Consider the following 16798-nt stretch of genomic DNA (forward strand, 5'->3'; position numbering starts at 1 on the left):
ATCATACCCCTTTGAAATAGTTACTTTTTTTGTCTTAAGACTGTTTTTGTCTTACTGCTGACAAAAAAAGTAACTATTTCAAAGGGGTATGATGACTTCTTCTATAGGCACTGTAGACACACATACACACACACACACACACACTTTACTCCTAGTCAGTCATGGGGCTAGGGTCACCTCATCTTCTCTCCATCCTCTACTCCTTTTACCTCTCTGTACATCACTAGCTTTCTATCCATCCCCTGCCCCCCCAATCTCCTCCCCTCAGTCCAGCGCGTCCACCTGATTGGGCAGCAGCAGGGGCAACTCGATGCGAGCCTGCTCGGCGTCCACCAGGTTGACGGCGTCGGTGGCGGTGGCCGGCGGCTCGCGCTCGGGCTGCGGCCGCTCGACGGAGCTGAGCGAGGCCGGCTCGGAGGGCAGCTGCGGCTCGCCCGAGTTGCGCAGGGAGAGCGAGAGCGGCGGCGAGGGCCGGCGGGGCGTGCGGCCGGACGAGGACGAGGAGCAGCAGGGCAGCAGGCGGCCCAGGGCGCGCTTGAAGTCGCGCATGAACAGCGGGTAGATGATGGGGTTCATGGTGCTGTTGCAGTAGCCCAGCCAGGTGATGGCGTCAAAGAGGGTGGCGGGGACGCACTCGCACACGGCCTGAGGGAAGAGGAGGAGGAGGACGAAGAGCAGGATGGGAGAATAGGTGAGTGATGGGAGGAGGAGGGGGATAGGTCAAAACTACGGGGCCTAGAGATGTATTTTAATACGCACACACACATAGATACAAATGTAATGGATGCTAGAGCAGGCATCCGTCACACAAACACACATATGGTCACAGAGTAACAGGACATAAAACGTGAGGAGAAATGCTAGAAGATAATGTGCTCGCAGCAGGGATAGAAGGAGAATGATGAGGGAAGGAAGTAGGAACAGCAACAAAAAGAAGGAGGCGGGGAGGGGATATGTGCCGTTCACACAGCATATTGGCTGTGAAGGAGGAAGAGAGGGTGGAGAGATTCAGTTTGTGGAAGAGGAGAGAGAGAGAGAGTGGGGGACGCAGATGGAAGCTGATATGACTGGATCGTTGAAAACTGGGGTGAGGGGGTGGGTGTAATTATAGAATCTAATAGCATGCCTATTCGTGCCTAATGATTATTCGTCCCAGTCTGGAGCACTTTGCACGTACTAACGACGAAACAAACAAGACACGAACAAGACGAGATGAAGGTCATCCTCCTAATCCAGGATTACCAGCTTTTTGTGTCTCCAGAAAGACTGTTCCTCGCCCTCTCATGCCACAACAACACAGTAAACAGCTTCACAGAGAGGATGAGAGACCAACACAAGCACACCTGACCGGATGGACCAGCCCATTCCACAAACAGCAAACACCTGGCAGGCTGAGACACTTCAGGATATTTTCTGCCGTGGAAAAAACTACTTTCTTTGGAGGAGCGCAACCCTTTTTTGTCTTGCAGCTCGTCTGCGTGTGTTCAGACGTGTAAAAGCAACACAGTGCAGTTCTCTAACCTTAAAATAACAATTTCAACTCATTTTGGTGCTGCACAGACTTTTAAATTATGTCTGACATTTCAAGTGTGGAATGCTTGGTATTGCACTAAGTAACGTCGTTGATCGGGTAGGATCATCACCTTTTTCGTTGTTTTCTTGACGGAACTGTGACCTATGCTAAATAGTGTTGACTATTGGCAGTAAAGGGGGGGGCATAAAGACATTCTTCCACCGTGTTGCCTCACAGCCAGCCACTTACCTGGGCCATGTTGGTGATGAAAAAAGGCAGCCAGGCGCTAAAGAAAAGCCCCAGCAGGACTCCCAGAGTCAGGCTGGCCTTCAATGCCCTCCTGCCCTGCCGGTGCGCCAGCCTGCGCTCGCTATTCACCGACAGCTGGGACCCAGAGAGAGAGAGAGAGAGAGAGAGAGAGAGAGAGGGAAAAGAAGGAGAGAATGACACAGAAAGAGAGGAGGGATTTCAGTGCCACGGCGGGGCTGTATTCATCTCAGAGCCATATATCCAGCACCCGCCCCCCCACCCCACTCCACCCCACCCCACTCCACCCCACCCTACCCCAACAGCCGGCAATGATTATTTATTGGTCTTGCGCTCAGGCAGGCGTTGGGACTGGAATAGAGTAACACATCACAAGGTCTCTCTTCTGTCCTCAATGGCTTCCATCGTGCTCCCCCCCCCCTCCCAAAAGGTCTTCATCTTCTCCACCACTCTTCTCTCTCTAACGCAGCGTAAAAGATGAACCTATTATTTTTATCTTTACTTTTTTCCCCCCTTCAATTAAATGGCCATGGCTGTCTGTGCTCTCTTGTTTTCGTGTCACCTCAGAGATGGGTTTTTATTCAGAACAGATTTATGCTAAAAGATTTTTCTTACTTCTGGCTGTATACTTCCCTGCCTTTATTCAACAATTGAAGGACGGTTGTATTTTTCATGAGGTGATCTCTGTGACTCTGCAGTGGATCTTTTGAAGATAATTGAAAGCTTTAAAGCAAGGCCAAGCTCAAGTAAAAGACATTCAGGCAGGAAGGCACGCACACACTCTTTCACATTTCTTCTCTCTCCTTCGCTTGCATTCGGAACAATTTTTTTTGGACTGCATAATTCTGTTAGGTGACCTAAACTGTGCCATCATAGCACCAGCACCTGTCTTTCTTTTTGCCTTTCTTCACCCCCTCTCTCTCTCTCCTTCGCTTGCATTCGGAACTATTTTTTTGGACTGCATAATTCTGTTAGATGACCTAAACTGTGCCATCATAGCACCAGCACCTGTCCTTTTTTTTTGCCTTTCGTCACCCCCCCTCTCTCTCTCTCTCCCTACTTCCCACCTCCCCATAGGCGGTGCTCACCGGTGCCTGGCGCGAGGCCGGCGGGTCGGGCTGGCTGTAGTCGTCCCCGTCCGCGCCTCCTCCGTGCCCGGGGGAAGCGGGTCGCGACGGCTCCCCCGGGGAGTGCTGGGGGTAGGCGGGGTGCGTGAGCGCCGCCACGCGGCGGGCTTGCCTCCGCGCCGCCAGCAGGATGCGGCAGTAGGTGAAGCAGATGGCGGTGGAGGGCAAGAAGAAGGTGAGACACGTGGCCACCAGGGCGAACGGCAGCGTCACCCGCAGCCGGCACTGCACCGTCACCCCGCCGGACGACGGCAGGCGCTGGAAATACGAGGGCGGGTAGTGCGGGTCCGGGTAGCTCCCGTTCACGGTGCCGAGTCCCGACGCGGCGCTCGGGTCGCCCCCCTCCCCGCGGCCCAGGCTGTGCCAGTCCATGCGGATGGGCAGGAAGGAAGTGAGGGCGGCCAGCCCCCAGGCGCCCCCCACCAGCAGGAGCGCGCGCGGCGGCGTCATCCGCTGCTTGTAGCGCAGCGGCGAGATGATGAGCAGGTAGCGGTCCAGGCTGATGACGCACAGGTTGAGGATGGACGCGCTGCAGCACATGACGTCGAAGCAGAGCCACACGGGGCAGAAGTCCACCCAGAGCACCCAGGCCCCGCACAGCACGTTCAGCATGGCCGGCGGCATCACCACCAGCGCCACCATCAGGTCGGACAGGAACAGGGACACCAGGAAGCAGTTGGAGGTGCAGCGCAGCGAGCGGTGGGCGAAGACCAGCGCGATCAGGAGGATGTTGCCGCACGCCGTCATGAGAATGATGAGGGAGAGCATGACGGCCAGCAGCCATGGCCCGCTGCCACCGATGCTCCAGTCCCCACTGCCGCCACCGCCACCGCCGGCCACCGCGTTGCCGTTGAGGTTGCCGTAAGGATTGCCGACGGCTCCTGAGGCTGCCTCGGCTCGAGGCAGTGTGGAGGCACTCATATCATTAGACACACGCCTTCCTGTTCCCCCCCGTCTCCTCTCAACCCAGGCTTTATTGCATCCTGTCTCTCCTGGAACGCTGCAAAAAAAGAGAAGAATACTCACTAGAAAAGAGCAGACAAATTCTTCTTTTTTTTTCTCAATTTTCTTTTTTGGTCCCCAGAGAACTGCCAGGCTTACTTCAAGGAGTTGAGGTAAAATGAGTCATCTCACAGGTCCTCGCACAGGTTGGAAGGTACACTCCTAAAAATCAAGAGTGAGGCGCCGCTTTGGTAATCCCGTCTCTTTCCCCCCCGTTTTTTTTTTTTTTTTGCGAGGATGGAAGCTGGGAGTGCATCACTGTCTCTCTCTCTCTTTCTTTCTTTCTCTCTCTCTCTCTCTCTCTCTCTCTCTCTCTCTCTAGCACTCTGCTCCCAGTCAGAGAAAAGCACACGGAGCTCAGTGGCAGGATTCCCTGTCAGTAGTCAGGCTTCATCGTGGCTCGGCACCAGTGTGAGCAATTCGGTGTCTGTCAGTGTGTTTCAAAGCAACGTGTCACGATGACACTCACTGAGGGAGGGCAACTGAGAGAGGTGGGCTACAGTAAGTGAGGGCGAGGGAGAGAAAGAGAATGAAAGAGGGAGGGAGAGGGAGAATGAAAAGGGAGAGAGGAAGACAAGGAGAGGGGGAGGGAAGAAGGGATGGAGGGAGGGAGGGAGGGAGGGAGGGAGAAGTAGGCTGAATGGAAACAAGTGGGAAAGAATCAAGTAATTTTAATTTTGTAACCCAACGGGTAATTTAAGCAGTGTGATTCTGTGGGTGGCTGCTAAGTGTGTCTGTGCGCGTGTGTGTGTGTGTTTGTGTGCATTTGCATTTTCTTCCCCTTTCCTATCACTTCAAAAAATGTGTACGCAAATGTGCGAAACTGAGAAACTGCTGTGCCGATACGGAGAGAACATGCCATTGTGAGCTGTGTGCCTCTGACTACAAGTGCTCTACACAGGTATGGGTGGCTTGCGTTCGTGTGGCTTTTCCTGGTAACTGCTCTGGCCCCCTAATCCCTGTGTCTGCCACTTCAGGGTGCCTGGAAGATCAGTGCCCTGCTTTTGGGTATGGAGCGTGTCTGAGCATCCACCTCTTAATGCATACTTGGGAGAGGATTGAGATGAGGATTCACTAACAATGCAAATTCTTTTTTCATTACAACAAGAGAGCTTTTTTTGGTACACGGCTGATGTTAATTTGTACGATAAACGTCAGGTCCACACTCGTCATTCACTTCAGTGTGGACCTAAGCCTACATGTCTCCTTAAGGTGTCTGCAAATGAAGCCATTCAAAATAAAACTGCAAACGTTGTGAACAACTCATCACTTTAGTTAGCTTTTTGTTGTGAGTGTAACAGTATTATAACACCATTATACATAACAGAGCAAGTAATATTGTGTTCTGAAAGGTGTGTGCACTAACTTTGGGAATCTCATTTATGTTGTATGAACACATCTGTTTTAATTGAACTCCTTAATAATCCTCAGATATTAATTTCCATGTGTGTCTCTCACAAAAAGGAACTGGTCATATAGTCCATATTTGTGAAGGGATTTTAGAGCAATTATTTTAAAGCATAGCTCCAATTGGATGATTCCATAAACATATAACCAGAAGAAATAATACAAATACAATAAATCTAATGACAACCATCTGGGATAGGCCTAGATCTTCAAATCATATAAATTCCTTTGGCTATGAGACGTGAAAGGTGAAGGAAAACATTATTTTAACAAGCTTTTAATTAATTTGATATTTTATATATTTATCCCAGATGATGGATACTGGATTATTTATTAACATCTACTGTATCTCTAACTGACTGTACAGGTTGAAACATATGGAGCTGTGTAGGAGGGACATGATTCTGCTCAAATTAATCTGGTCTTGATGCAGGTGAGAAACTGTATTGTTGCATCAGTGACCAGATTAGCATCATCCATCATGGGTTTTAATCAAAAGCAAACTAGCACTCCTTATCAACTGCCATTCCAACTCAAATGGACTAGGATATATATTTTACTTACTTCTCTGTCATGTTTTAACTACATTACATATGCCGACTTCAATAGGGTTTTAATCAGTCGACATAAGAACTGAGAACTCAAAATAAATTCATTGGTGAAATCCATCTGAGTAGTCATTCAGTCAGTTAAGGCAATAGAACAAGAACACATCCTTTGACAGAAAAAGAGCCTTTATTTGCAAACATTATAGTGTTCTAGAGCCCTCATTTCCCCACAGATGCAATGGAGGAGTGTGTAGGGCTTCAACAGCTCTTCTAGTGCAGGACGACCGGATGGAATAATTGGAATTACTTATATAGTCGTACAATTATGCAAACACACACGCATAGTCGCATACATATGCGCACACACACACACACACACACACACACACACAAAGTTTAAATATCCTTCTCTTTCATCACAATGTATCACAATCAAATGAAGAAAGAAAATAGCATTCACAGCTGGTCAAGCTGTTATGATGTTATTGGCAGGTAAAACTGGAACCATAGCAGGCAATGATTTTACAGAAATTCAATATGTTCATCGTTTTGGTTACATTTCTGACCCAAATAACATTGCATATGTCCAGTGGTCCTTGCATGTTTCAACAACATTGTATTAAATAAACAATGTCAGTCTCGCTCAGGCACATGGAGGGGTTAAACGGCAGACGATCAGTACACAGCATGACAATTAGTCTCTGAGATCAAAAAACAAATCACACAGCAGACAGCCTTCAGTAACAACCGCTACTGCTTCTGTAGAAACAGACAAGTCAAAAAAAAGAGAGAGTCAATGTTATCATTTAATGACAGAGAAAGTAATTTTAGTCGCTATCAAAGTAATTTCAAACCACCAACCTTCGGAATGTTGTTATAAAGAAGATAGTGTGATCTCAAGTCATTCTGGCAGTTTGAATAGGACATGCCAAGGCCAGCTCCTATGCCAAATGCAATTGGCCACGTGCGACCTGAAGGAATTTATTTAATACGATATTAAAATGATAAGTAGTATGATATATCGACAAGAGATCTGGCAAGAGATACATGCTTTACATTTGGGAGTTACAGGGTACTGCATTAGTCATAACTGTCAGCACACTTCTTAAATGGGAAACGGGAAATGTAGGGCGTAACTTACGTCTGAAGAAGACAACCGAAAAGACAATTCCTAAACCAAGACCCGCTCCTACAAGTAGACAAAAGGAACATGTTTGAGCACATTTTTAAGAAAGACACAACCTACATGTAAAATTCAAATTAGGGCCAATGTACAACAAGCTGGTCACTATAGTAAAACTAACACAATGAAGGTAGGAACATACACACCCACATAGAGGTGCTGGCCAAGATAATAAGTAAGAAGAGAGTAGCCGCACACTCTCTTATTCACTATTCATAAATCAATGTTTCAACTACATTTAGCATTTTTAAACAGGTGAGGACTTACAGCAGAGATTCTCAAGAATCAAGAAGACACACCAAAGATCAAACCAAAACACCAAAGCAAGGCACACTGACGTATGGTTATTGATAATAAAGCAATGTTATTCCACATTATTATAGGCTATAACAGGGGTGTTCATTCTCATGCCCTATTTTTTGAATACCCCGTGTTCATGAGCTGAGACCACTGTGATAGGCATATGCTCACATGATGATGTTGACTGAGCTATTTAATTAAGAAGTTAGGTCGTCATTTATGCATTTTAAAAAAAATAGCCTTATAGCCTATTTCATGAGCCGGTGTAAAAACGCATTGGGCTCCTTAAGATTTCACAGCACAGCTCACTATGCCTGATTGAGATTGCGACTTATTGATTGAGAACCACTGACTTTATCATTGTACTGTATGAATAAGATCTGAATAATAAATAGGCTAAGTTGTTATGTTGAAGACATTCAGCGCAGGTAACTAGCTGTCAGATATTTATACACAACACAAAAGGGCAATGTCAGCTACAATTGGTACAATTTTAGCCTAATAAAGTATCACAATACAAAGGCAAGGTATCAGGTAGATTATAGAAAATCACCATTTGCTGGTCTGTGGGAAAGTCGAGCCATATTGTCAAGCCATTTCTGTTTACTAGCCTGGCCTAGTTTTGACATATGAGCCTGCCAATAGGTAGTTCATTACTAAATGATAATATGAATGAGTACTGAAGGTCCATTTAATCCAGACTACTTCATGACATTCTAATATTCAGGGAATTTTTGTCAATAGTATACTGCTCAGAGACATGACTCATCATGGGAAAAGTAGCTTGGAATAACCCCAATCAATGATATGGTGATCCTTTGCAGCAAATGCAGCTGGACAGATGGCGAAGGGTGGATTTGTTTGCCTATTGTTTAGCTCCTCTGTTAGCTTAGTGTTACATGATTAACCAAAGTTTTACTCCCTTTGGACACAATACAAGTATCAACCAGGAGAGGAAAACTGCATCTCATCTTTAGTTAAGTGTCCTTAAAACGTTTAGGGCTTCAAACAAATAATAGTAATGTAAGTTTCTCTTCTATTCATAGCTGATTGATGTTATGACTAGTAACGTTGTGCATTCCACACCGACACATTTGTTGCATATCAACTAATGGCATGCTCATGTCATCTAAATCTTTAACATGTTGTATCCTATGTAATATAACATGACAGATTTGATCAGGAGTAAACTACTTGTTGTACAGTTAAATGGATTTGGTGCCAAATTGACATTAGGCTGACGAATCTCTATTCCTTGCCCAAGATTAATATAACTCTGGTCATAACTAGCTATAGAGTTTACCAATGACAGTACAGTAGCCAGTTTATAAGTTAAGGTTAGAGTAGGCAAAGAGTAAGCACGAGCCAGGTTGCTACCTTGAATTTAGATACACAAACAACCCATCGCAATACAATTGTGCAGACAACTTATCGTAAACCAATTATACAGTACCGCCTGATATGACTATGCATGACCTGAGTGCCCTTAGAGGCTAACTAAGGAGAGTAGCCTGTGTAGTTAGCTAGATAGGCTAAATTGCTAACAGTTACCTGCCTGCCTGCCAGCTCACATCACTGTTTTGACGCTAAGTGTAATCAGATATGGAAACTTTAGAACATAATCGATGCAGCTCTTACCAATCTTAGCAGCACAGTCTGCAAGACAGCGATCCCACTTTTGTCCCAGTTCTTTTTCAGACATATTTGCAACACTACCTAAAGGGAGTATCCCAGTTTAGCCAACCAAGGTTTTGTTATCATTGTAATTCTCCGAAGAAACGATGGATAGAACGCCGATAGATTGCTGCCACCTGCCGTTTGGGAAGTCAATAACAGCAGTGACGGGCAGCATTTTTATTACATGTATGTTGCAGCCTATGGAACATATTGAAATTGGAGTTCAAATTAAGCATGTCAGAATATCTGGAAATTATTTTTGAACCATCTTAATTTTTTACAGAGAGTGTAGGCTGCATGAGGTCTCTAGGTTGAGTTCACTATCTTGGATAGCCAAACAAGTGGGGGATCCTTTTTTCTGAACTGATTTCATTTTCTGAACATAAACAGTGCCCAGATGCTACCCGCAACGCCTCATAGTATGCCCCATATGCACTATTTAAAAAAATGTAAACTTGCTTCCATACTTGGCCATGCTTTATTTAATGCCTTCTGATTGGTCAGTAAATATTGAGTATTTAGTTACCCGGATTTAACCCTTTCCTCTCCCGCTTTCACACTGTTGAGGAAGTGAATCTTTTGGGTTGGGTCTTGAAGTGCAGAGTTGTCAAGTTGTCAAATATACAAGAATAACTCTGTCATACGGGAATCTCTTGCAGAAGATCTCAATACCGCAAGTTCGATACGACAACAGCAAAGATGGTAAGGCTTGTGTGCCGTAGTTAGGCTTATGAGAGGAGTGGGCGCAAACTTGGCAGCTAAAGTTTAAGTTACTGTACTTGCGTGACCGAAACGCAGGCAATGCAGTTTTGACGTCTGTATAATGTAGCAAGCAGCACGTTCGTTTACATGTTGCCGTAAAATAAGCTAACGTTACATGCTAGGGAAATCCCTTGTTTTTGTTGAAACACACTCATCTCAAATGACCTTTCAGTGAACTATACAGCCAATGTTACCAGAAAGTAATTAACTGCAAATTCAACGTTTGTTTAATCGGAAAAATAACCTGTCACTAACCATAAATTATCCTGGGCTAATGTTCCATTCTTAGCCTGTTTGCAGGTTAAGGGCGAGACGTATTACATAAGGTTGTTTCCTCTAGCGTAGTGTATGTTTTTATGTTTGTCACACAACATTTCTTTTGTAGGTTACTAGCTTTAAGTAAATGGTTTATCTCCAAGTAGCCTAATGCTACAATACGGTTGTCTATCTGATTTCATTAGCAAACACATATTTTGTTTCAACTGTCACGTCTTCCTTGGCCCCCCATTTCTGAGAATATTGTTATTTTAATTGTTCAGAATGATCAACAGCTGGATTGCGCCCTGGATTTGATGAGGCGCCTGCCTCCTCAACAGATTGAAAAGAACCTCAGTGATCTTATTGACCTGGTGAGTAAAATAAGGAATCAAACAAAAACGAAGGGTATCAGAACAGACTACAGACACTTTCTGAATGTTAGTTATTACCCTTAATCGTGACGTGTCACAGCTTCTGTCATCCCCTGCTTTTGTGTTTGCTGTAGGAATAAGCAGAAATGCACTAAATGGAATTTTCCTTACTTCGGGAACAGCTAAAGAAACATTGTTTTCTTTTGCATTTGTAGACAATAAAAGGCTCAAAACATAGAAATGCACACACAAATGCAAAGATAAGCCAAGTCAGGAAGCTCAGCATGCACAGTAATATAGGGACACAACATTTTATGTGATTCTGATAGCAAAACTACTCACTTCCCTTTACATGTACAACAATTAATGGCATTACCATGGACACTCTCCTATTCCAACTAACTATCTTATACAGAACCATACACAGCTGCAAAGAACATCTCTGACAGTTATTCCACTTCTGGAGGGTTCCAGTTCTCCTGTAGGGAATGAGACCTGGGACCCCAGACAGTAATTTCACATAGTTTTGGTTTCTATTTAGTGAATAATGACCTGATTCATGCTTCAGTGGAAGGTTAGTTTTGGGAGGGGAGGACATGTCCCTCTGTGTCTCCAGGGCATAACCATGTAGCTCGTCTTTTAAAACTCAAAACGGAGTGGGTCTCGACCCTACCTAGAAGTTGTGAGTACACAAGGAAGAGAGTACGGGATCCCACTTCATCATTAACCATTCATGGAATGAGTCAGGCGCACAAAGTGGCGTGAGGCATGCTGTTAATAAATAAAAGATAGATAGATAGATAGATCAGAATTTAACACTGGTTGCACGTGATTGGTTTATTAAATTTCACTTCACCAAAGAGGTCTTGTCCATTTCATAGTCCCCTCCTTGATGTAGCTTCTAGCTAACTATATCACCGCTGGACTCGGACCACATGGGTTTTGTGTGAACAACCAAATAGGAGTACAAATAAAGTAGCCTGACCTGATCTGATAAAGCATTAAAACATACACTGTCCATAACTGTAATGCTGACTCAGCGTTCCACTGTCCTGACTTCATGAATGTTTTCTCTTGTTTTTTCAGGTGCCCAGTTTATGTGAGGATCTCCTTTCCTCTGTAGACCAGCCTCTTAAGATTGCCAGAGACAAGACCGTGGGCAAGGATTACCTACTCTGTGACTACAACAGAGATGGAGATTCCTATAGGTCAGTGTCAGGCTCTGATTTGGGTTCCTTCGTCTTCATGTTTCGTAACTTTTATTGTTATAAATACAGTATATACAGTATATATAATTTTTTTTGTGCAGAACACGTCATACAATAACCCTTCATTTCTCATATCACAGGTCTCCGTGGAGTAATAAATATGAACCACCAATTGAAGATGGCGCCATGCCATCTGCTCGCTTGCGCAAACTGGAAGTGGAGGCTAACAATGCCTTTGATCAGTACCGCGATCTGTGAGTAATTCTTGTCATTGATCTCTATGCATTTGATAATCAACAACTATAGCCCATCAGTTTGCTTTTATAATGCCAATTGTAATTTTACACACAAACTAATTGTCATTGGTAATTATTTACAAACATTGCTAACGTTAACGCTTTATACAAGTTTCGAGTTAAGCATTTACTTTAACGGCAGGGTTTGCCTTTATGCTAAGTGATTTCTAACATGTAACACTTACAGTAGTAACATTCAGAGAATATTTCATCTGAATAATTTACTATAGTTCTCCATTCTCTGAGAACACTGTAAAAAAACAACCTCTTGCATACAGTAGCCCTGGCTATGAACTGGAAACAAAGTGGGAGCAGCCTGTCCCCCAAACAATAACAATACACTGTGTGGTGTTTTACTGGTAGCATTGAAGGGAGGACTGAGCTACTTTACCTCTTTGTTGTGTTTTGTATGGTCTTTGATTAAAATATAATGTAAGTTGCTTTCGAAAATGTCCCCTAAGAAATTCAAATGCAGCATCATCTAGCATTGCTTACCCTACTTGTAATCACAGACTGAGATTTATTTCCTACTTAATTTTCCTACTAACTTTGTTTGGATTAAGTTTGATCTCTTTCAAAGTTCATTCAAATCTAAGGAACACCTGTATTTTTCAGGTACTTTGAAGGAGGTGTATCATCTGTCTATCTGTGGGATTTGGATCACGGTTTTGCAGGTGTCATTCTCATCAAGAAGGCTGGTGATGGGTCTAAGAAAATCAAAGGCTGCTGGGATTCTATCCATGTCGTGGAGGTGCAGGTAGGGCGTGATCGGCTAATGGTAGATTTTGAAACCACTGTCTATTGCTTAAGACATGTTTGAGCTGCTAAGACTCCACTAGTCTTGTGCAAGTTGGATTGACCTTGTTTGCCATTTCCTCTTGGGCAGGAGAAGTCTGGTGGACGCTCAGCCCACTACAAGTTGACCTCAACAGTAATGTTGTGGCTTCAGACTACAAAGTCTGGCTCTGGCACCATGAACCTTGGGGGAAGTCTCACAAGACAGGTAACATGTCATACTGTATGTGCAAAATGATCACAGGCATCCACACCTCTAGATTTACATTGTCGGCTGTTAGCGTTAGTTGTAATAAATTATCTTTTTTTTTAATCAACAATGACGCCATACCACCCCAGATAATCATGTCTCATTCTTGAAGGCACTTTCTCCTACTATCTCAAATTTAACAGCTGGGACTAGATCAAACTTTCATAGATAAGGATAAAACTGCTATTACATGACGTACTCCCAAATAATCCCTTGCGTTGGCACTGGACTGACATTTTTTTAAACTTGGTATGTCAAACGTGCCACAAACTAAGGGAATGTTTTGGTTTAAGTGTACAAGAATAGATCAAATGTGTTTCTAGACTGCTACATGTCATTCTGTGAACTGGTTTGAGCTGCTTTTTATAGTTACCCTTATCTTTCTTTTGGTTCCACAAAGATGGAGAAAGATGACAACGTCGGAGATTCCGCCCCTCACATTGCCAACATCGGGCGTCTAGTTGAAGTAAGACAATAATTCTTCATCTCAATGCTTGCATTGTGTTTGTTTACCATCTCTGTAATATCATAACTGTAAAATACTGTTTTGTTCAAGCCTTTTTTGATCCCATGTTTCAGGATATGGAAAATAAGATTCGTTCAACCCTTAATGAGATCTACTTTGGCAAGACGAAGGACATTGTCAATGGGCTCAGGTAAGCGCATGTAAAACCTTATGACTGGTGATGGGATGAGCTATTCATCATGTTGATTGTTGAATCATCTAACTGGTTAGTCCACCTGCTAAGAGTGTATGAAATACAATAGCCGTGTGTAAACAAAAATGTCAGTTTATGGCTAAATATAGTGACAGATCAGCTACACTTCAGGAGATTGGATATTATGTTTTTCATTCAAACTTCTATACGAACATTGTATTGATTCTGTTTTGCTTTTATTCAGTGTATAATTTGTGCCTTTCTAGAATCACTACCCAAAGTCTGTGGCAGCCTTTTCCATGTCTAGGTTCCCACCCTCTTCCCTTTCCTGCTGTTTTCTGTGTCACTCTTTGAGCTTTCCTTTCTTTCCATTGTCTTTGTCAGATCTATTGAGTCTTTGCCCGATAACCAAAAGTTCCGTCAGCTCCAGAAAGAGCTGTCTCAGGTCCTCACCCAGCGCCAGACCTACATTCAGGAGGAGTAGGGCTGTAGGTACTCGGCCTGTAAAGCCTACCCAGTGTGATGTGTTCTGGCATGGTCTGATGGCATGGTCCCTTTTGTGTGGTGCCAAATGCTGACTTGTTTTCCTGATGTGGTTGCTAATGCGGTTCCAAGATTTGTTTGTTTGGTGTGGTTGCGCAAATCAGGCATCAGAGGTTGAATAATGGCAGTGGTTGAATATTTAATTGTGTGAAGCTCTCAAGGGATGCAGTCGGAAAGGTCAGGAGCCCACCACTCCTTCAAATTAGGTTTACCTCTGAGAAAGAAGCATCTCTGGCTTAGCTGAGTGTCAGGAGTGTGCTCACATCATCAGGCTTGAGTAGTGGGAGCATAGCTGGTTTCTATGTCACTAAAAAGTCTTTTAGAAGTCTGTTATCGTCAGCAACTCTACCCGGACAGCTGAATGAGAAGCCCCTCTTTATCTCTCTTCTTACCTTTCTGCTGTCATTCCTTTCTTTTTCTCCTTTCCCTCTCCTAGCCTATTCTTCTTAATCTGACAGTCTTAGACAAAGACTCTTGTCTCCTGGTATTATTTACCTGCCCTGCATGACTATGCTTTGACCCTATAATAACCCTTGAGTCATACTGCGTGTAGCCTTTGGCTCTCCATTAACAATGCATGAGTTGTACGGTCCAATACTGAACAGAGCCGTACTGAGTGATAAAATGGTGAAAAAAACATGTTTTTCACAGCTGATATAAGTGCCTATTGACCGGGACAGCGACCCATGTTAACTGTTATGTTAATATATGATAATATAATAGATGCTAACATATGTTGTGAGATATGACTCATAGGTCTAATGTGGTGTTAACACAAATTGCGCTTGTGGCTTTGAATGTAATGAATCTATGGAGTATTGCATTCTTATGCACAGTATGTATAATGTCATGGTTACTAGATAAGTGTGTGTGCCATTCATTTCTCAACTTCTATCCATGTGTTATGTTCAGATACCACAGCCTCAAAGTAGTTGACCGCATTATTAAAACATATGTTTGTGATGGCATGAAGAGAGTAGTGTTCACTGGACTGTGTGTTACAATATCTGAGTCATAGTCATATCTGTGTTTCTCATGATAGGAGTGTGCAGCCTCTGGCAGACAAGTCCAAACAAGAAGCACTGCAAAAGGACCTGATCAGTCACATCAAACAACGCAAGCAGCTGGGTTAGAGGGGCTCACGGTCTCTCCAGCTCCCCCTCCCACTCCCACGCCCACTCCCACAATCTGCTTCTCCTGTCTAGGCCGCCGCCTGAGACTGGTCCTAACATTCAGGGGCCTGTCCTGCATAACAGTTTTCTTTGTTGCCTCTGGTCATTATGGATTTTCTGTAAAAAATGTACATTTTCATTTAGCTGTGCTCCCGCCTTTATGATGCAGTTCATTCTAAATGATGAACTTTTGGAAGAGTTATCATGGTTTGTGAACTTATGAACATTTGTTGAACCCCTTATAAATGGGCATTTAAAGGCAAGTTATGACTGCAGATATTATTGACGCTTTTGAGGTTCTTTCGAGATTCGTAAACGGTACAGAAACTTATTTTAATATTAATACGTCTTATTCATCTTATTGAAAAGACATATTGGATGAGTTTTATTTCTAAGTTTTCATGTATATTATTTATAGAGACTTTTATTCAGCACCCTGACGGGTAGCTGGGGAAGAAGCATCTTTATCCAAAAGCCAATATTATTTTTGTATAAGTATGAATGAAATGTACGTTGTGCCTCGTTACATTTGGTTTGAAGTCAACTGAAAATCTTTTACTGACCCATCCTCTTATGATGGGTCAGTTGGGAAAACATTTGTAAATGCTGTGTGTTACTGTCCAATTTTGTTCTTCATTCTTGATCTGGTTACGGTGTGAGGGATGGGAGAAGTTGCAGGCACAGAATATAGGTAAACATTTTTGTCCATGTTTAAACATATTTCTCTCCTAAAGGCTTTATTTTTTGTGCACTTTGCATTTGTTTTGATATAGCTTTTTGTCTGCAGTGTGCCATTTATTGTATGCCAGTTGTAATTCTAACTTATAGACACATGGGGTCATCGTTAAGTAAAATGTGTATGTATTCAGACTGATTGTATTATTGTATGCGATCATTGAAGCAGTGTAAGGTTTGATCAAGTTGGATGGTTTGCTCCAAACAACTCAAAATCAATTTGCTCATGTCTGCTGTTTGCTGGTATGTGTGGGGTATCTGAGCAGCACACAGTAGATGTATGCAAGGACTATAATTAGGAAGTTAAAAACTAGTTATAAAGTTCTAAAACTAGATCTGTTGATTAATTACGCTGAAAGGGTACTGTAATACGTACAAATTAAATGTCATTCTAGGTATCTAACATTTAACAGGCCTTAGTCAACACATTGGTTCAAGTATCAAGATGCTGTATGTATCACAGCTGATTGATTCGCTTTTCAAGCAGTCTTAGCACAAAACACTTAGTTTTGCATTTTGCAAAATACTGTATCACCCATCACTCATGGCACTGTGACAAGCTAATATATTTGTATTGAATTTTTAGAGCAGGAAGGTTTATTTTTCTACCTGTTGTGATTAACGAGCTTATATAGACAAGATTCATGTAAGAGACCTGTATGCTATAATGGGTCGGTTGTTCCATTTGAAGTAAAAAGTAAAGTAACTGGGTGAACACATCAAGG

General features: G+C 43.3%; 2 protein-coding genes across 4 annotated transcripts; one reads left to right on the forward strand and one right to left on the reverse strand.

Annotated features, from left to right (window-relative positions):
* Positions 1 to 60: 60 nt before the first annotated feature.
* htr6 (5-hydroxytryptamine (serotonin) receptor 6) lies at positions 61 to 3994 on the reverse strand. The gene is made up of 3 exons (XM_062542041.1): positions 2848 to 3994; positions 1763 to 1897; positions 61 to 645 (listed from the first exon to the last, which is right to left on the reverse strand). The coding sequence occupies exons 1-3, from the start codon at positions 3826 to 3828 to the stop codon at positions 265 to 267; spliced, it is 1497 nt and encodes a 498-aa protein (XP_062398025.1). The 5' UTR covers positions 3829 to 3994; the 3' UTR covers positions 61 to 264.
* A 5571-nt stretch (positions 3995 to 9565) lies between these two features.
* On the forward strand, positions 9566 to 16792 carry LOC134087868 (F-actin-capping protein subunit beta isoforms 1 and 2-like). Of its 3 annotated transcripts, none has more exons than XM_062541672.1 (10): positions 9566 to 9726; positions 10326 to 10415; positions 11502 to 11623; positions 11764 to 11877; positions 12535 to 12676; positions 12806 to 12922; positions 13365 to 13430; positions 13544 to 13620; positions 14008 to 14115; positions 15209 to 16792. In XM_062541672.1, the coding sequence occupies exons 1-9, from the start codon at positions 9724 to 9726 to the stop codon at positions 14105 to 14107; spliced, it is 831 nt and encodes a 276-aa protein (XP_062397656.1). In that variant the 5' UTR covers positions 9566 to 9723; the 3' UTR covers positions 14108 to 14115; positions 15209 to 16792. The 3 variants fall into 3 exon arrangements, with proteins under 3 accessions (XP_062397656.1, XP_062397655.1, XP_062397657.1); XM_062541671.1 differs by having other exon boundaries at positions 14008 to 14111; XM_062541673.1 differs by lacking the exon at positions 14008 to 14115.
* The last annotated feature ends 6 nt before the right edge of the window (positions 16793 to 16798 follow it).

Source organism: Sardina pilchardus, chromosome 7 (assembly GCF_963854185.1).
Source record: "Sardina pilchardus chromosome 7, fSarPil1.1, whole genome shotgun sequence".
In the NCBI taxonomy this organism is placed as follows: Eukaryota; Metazoa; Chordata; class Actinopteri; order Clupeiformes; family Clupeidae; genus Sardina; species Sardina pilchardus.